The sequence below is a fragment of the Propithecus coquereli genome, unplaced genomic scaffold (genome assembly GCF_000956105.1).
Source record: "Propithecus coquereli isolate 6110/MARCELLA unplaced genomic scaffold, Pcoq_1.0 Scaffold77, whole genome shotgun sequence".
Classification (NCBI taxonomy): domain Eukaryota; kingdom Metazoa; phylum Chordata; class Mammalia; order Primates; family Indriidae; genus Propithecus; species Propithecus coquereli.
The window spans coordinates 3,896,671-3,900,725 of NW_012153840.1; the positions used below are offsets into that span (position 1 = coordinate 3,896,671).

The 4,055-nt window shown below is 49.7% G+C and overlaps 1 protein-coding gene across 1 annotated transcript; it reads right to left on the reverse strand.

The window, feature by feature from the left end:
• Positions 1-431: 431 nt before the first annotated feature.
• LOC105824878 (PRAME family member 12-like) lies at positions 432-3,119 on the reverse strand. The gene is made up of 3 exons (XM_012662490.1): positions 2,833-3,119; positions 1,854-2,435; positions 432-978 (listed from the first exon to the last, which is right to left on the reverse strand). Exons 1-3 carry the CDS (start codon positions 3,117-3,119, stop codon positions 432-434), a joined length of 1,416 nt encoding a protein of 471 aa, XP_012517944.1.
• Between the last annotated feature and the right edge of the window lie 936 nt (positions 3,120-4,055).

Genomic DNA, 4,055 nt, shown 5'->3' on the forward strand with positions numbered 1-4,055 from the left:
GCTTAGGCCTGCTAATGAGTTACACAGGGAGGGGGCATGACGATGCTTCTCATGGCCAGCAAGTCAGCTTTAGGGCATTTGAGGGGTCTCCTTAGCCCAGAGGGAATCCATTCAGTCAGCCGAGGGGACTAAAGATTTTTATTTTAGTTCGCAATTATCTGGACATTCCTGATGTTTAAACTGTTAAAACAGGTAAACCAATCGTGGAGGACACCAGACAGTTCACACTGATTTTCCCATTTATTTCTGATGATTCTTTACAGCTATCCATGCAGAGTTAACTCATTTCTCAAACACGTATCACACTTGATGGGTTCATGCTCCCTACACAATGCACCTACGTCCTAGGTTTCAGTTTCCAGTGCACAGAAGAAAGTGTTTGATATATCCACTCAACAAGGCAGAGGTTCCACAGCAGCATCGACGGGGCTCTAGACCATAATAGGATCATATTCACTGTCACCATAGTAAGGCCTGGAGACTGTACTGAACATGATCGTCTTGGGCTGCCTTAAGTCCCTCAGTATCTCCATCAGCTCAGCCCGAAACTGGACAAATTTCCCAAAGTTGAGAGCACCCTGGGCGTCATAACTCTCCTGAGGGGCAGGATAGATCTCCAGGCTTAACTTGCTCAGCCTTGTGGTGTGACGTAGCAGGTTCTCCAGGGCAGCCATGGAGATGGGATTCCCGCCGATACTAACGGTCGTGAGCTGGCAGCAGCGGCTCAGGGTAGGCACGATGACATTGAGTTGGGAGTCCACGATCCCACAGTCCTCTAGGAGCAGGGACTGGACCGTGCCTGCAACTTTCTCTAGCATCAGTTGGAGGCGCTCAGGACTGAAATGGGTCAGTGCGATGCCTCTCAGATGCAGCTCCTTTAGCTGACTGAAGCTCGGCCAGCAGAACAGGTTCTCCCAGTCTGATGCTGACAGCACGCAGTCAGTTATTAAGAAGGTCTCCAGGGGGGTCTTGAGGCACCTGGGGATATAACAAGCAGTTAGTTTTGGGGAATGGTACTAGTAAGAGGTAGGTGGTGAGGAATAACATCAACATGAGAGGTGAACTTTTCACCCAAACCCAAGCTTGTTCTGATCACCTAAGGATGTCAACACCCAGGATGCTGCCTGTTGAAAAGTCTAATCGTTCAGGTCACTCCCATTTGAGGCTGAGTCCTTTCACCATCAATTATGTTACTGGGTCCAGTCCTCAATCTCCAGAGCTCCATCGGCTTATCTGTGAAGCAGAAAAACCAGGCAAGCCCAGTGGGAGACACACATAAAGGACACACCTGGGCAAGACCCAGCAACGTCAGCTGGGGTTGCCACCTGCAGGATCCTGGCATGATGGCGTGATCAGCAACCATCTATCTCTTTTTACAGTTCTTCACCCCTGCTCCCTCACCGCCATTCCAGCAGCAGACATTTTCCATATTAACTACCTTACCGGGAGCTACAACAACCTTCTACAACAGATGGAGTTAGAGACGGGCTCAATTACATTCACAAAGCTGATGAGGACAGCGCTTATAGTTTGAAACGCCCAGGTTGGACGTGATGTGCTCTACCTTCCTCAGTGCCCTCCTCACTTGCCTATTTCCCGCCATCTTACTTTCTAAACGCTTCCTCAGGGAGAATTCAAAGGCACCCTTCCAGGCTCTGAATCCCCCAACACTTAGCTCCCTGGCATGGTGTCCCTCTCTACATCATCGACCCCCGTTCATCCCTCTGCCTTCTTTCGGGTGGTGATGTGATACCCGCATCAGGCATGAGCAGGGAACGCGACAATGGGCTGCCATTCCAGAGGCTCCTTCACTTCGGTCTGGTCTGCAGAGAAAGCCCACCATCCTTCCTCACCTGAACACCTGGTGAAGACGGCCTTCAAGACAAGAGCCAGTGTACGTATAAAGCTTCCGGAGGTTGTCCAGTTTGAGAAACTGAGAGGTGAATTGGGCGAGAATCTGCTCCTTCTCCTCTGGGGACACGTAGGCAGACACATAGATGTTGAAGAGAACTAGTTTGCCAAGGTGTCTCATCTGGCCCAAGTAAGGAGCAAACCTCGCCAGGGTGGACAGCTCCCAGGGGCTATTCATTTCCACCTCCTGGATACAGTCCAGGTCCACCATTTCCAGGACCTTCCTGATGGTAATATTGCAGACAGGCAATGAAACTATCACCAGCTTCTTACAACACAGGTGTATGAAATCTTTTCTCTTCTTGACCCACAGAATGAGGTAGGTGAGGAACTCATCCGGTTTTTTTCCTGTTAGGTAAAAGTCTCTGAACACCTCTATGGGCTGCTGCCTTCCCATCCTTGGACAATCCCTTGCTGTTTTCCTCTCATTCACGGCTGTTGAAGACCACGCAGAGTCTCCAGACCACACGGTCCAGAAGTTCTCATCCACATTCCGCAAATCCAGCACTTGCAGTTTCCACCTCCTGTGGGTGAAACAGGGGAGTCTCAGAATTTAGGGAAGGACCCACCTCTGACCTGACCTTTCATTCCACACACCGACATCGGCTGCTCCCACTCTTTCTTCTCCTCACCTGGCCTTCCGCATCCCCTATCGCCCTTGGATCCTGCCTGTCCTCACTTCTAGTATCTTTACATGCCACTGCGAGGAGACAGGTTCACATTCTTTTAGCACGGTGAGCAGTCTTACACTTCCGGGAGCAGTTTTCCAGAGTGGGCTCAGCAGTGGTCAGGTCTCTGAACTTCCTCCCTAGACCTTCACAAGCCTCTGCTCCACCCTTGGGCCCCCCCACTCTCCCTGACCCAGATGTCTGTCCCCAGACTCCTGGGCCCTCCCTACCAGGCTCCCTGGGTCAGTCTCACCTGGGGCGAACCTTTTGGGCAAGCAGCACGTCAAGCCCGTCCAGCACAACTCTTAGGGTCTCCAGGTCAGGGGTCAGCATCAGGGACCCCAGAGGCAGGCGGGTGAAAGGCCAGGCCTGCACCATGGCCGTCAGGGTTTTGCTGCGTCTCTTGGTGAAGGCCTCCATAAACAGTGGTGGGAAGAGCTCCGTTGGCAGCTCCTCCAGAGCAGGGATGGCCACGGCCTCGTCCCTCAGCAGGCTCTGCCCCGCCAGTTGCAGGAGTCTGGGTGGGTCCTGGACGCTCATCCTGATGAAAATCTGCAAGGAATGGGTACAATGAACATGATTAGGATGATGGGCACACTTGTACCCGTGACTCAAGCACTACAGAAGCGATTCATGTAACAAAAACATCTGTACCCCCTTAATATTCTGAAAATTTTAAAAAATCTGTAAGGAAAAAATCCAGAAGACAAATCCACACAAAATGCATTCTTCTCAGGCCAATCCCAATCACCTCATCTCCTAGGACAAATGTCCTTGGTCTGGCAGAAGTGGATGAGTCCTCAGTTTACCCCAATTCCACTCTACACTCAGTGGCCATAAAGCCATAGCTCTGCCCCTGCTGTGTCAAAGATGAGTATCTTCCAACCACCAGGGGTGTGGAGGGTGGGGGGTGGAGGACAAGATGACCACTAGCCCTTTGGTTTTCATCCATTGCTCCACTAAATCCCAGTCCCTCTGGGAACTGTTACCAGGAGACTGAGCACTGCCCCACCCTTTTTGAGGAAGAATTTTTCACCATCACTCAAGGCCCTAAAACAATGGGAATGGGAGTGTCATGTGGCCCCAACACAGCCCACGTTCTCAGTTCCCCCAATTCACCCAGTTAATTGCAAAAGACGAAAGGAACTCCCTAAAATTGGTACCATTAGTTTTCATTTTAAAAAATACTAATGAAAAAGTGTAAAAAGAAAGTGTGACAGTATTATGGAGCATTTGCAAGTTAGGGATGGAAAATCACTTCTCTGAGATTTTGATTCCAAAGCACATCCCTTACACATACTAAACGTTAACCACTTTGGAGTCTATGGGCAGAAATGGATCAAATGTTCAGAACAAAGAATCTATTCTTAAAAATAGTATATAAAATATTTTTCAGCTTTTAGTAGGAAAGAAGGCCTAACATGTAAAATGACAGTACCACAAAATGTGTGAACAGTAATTTCAGGTCACACAAAA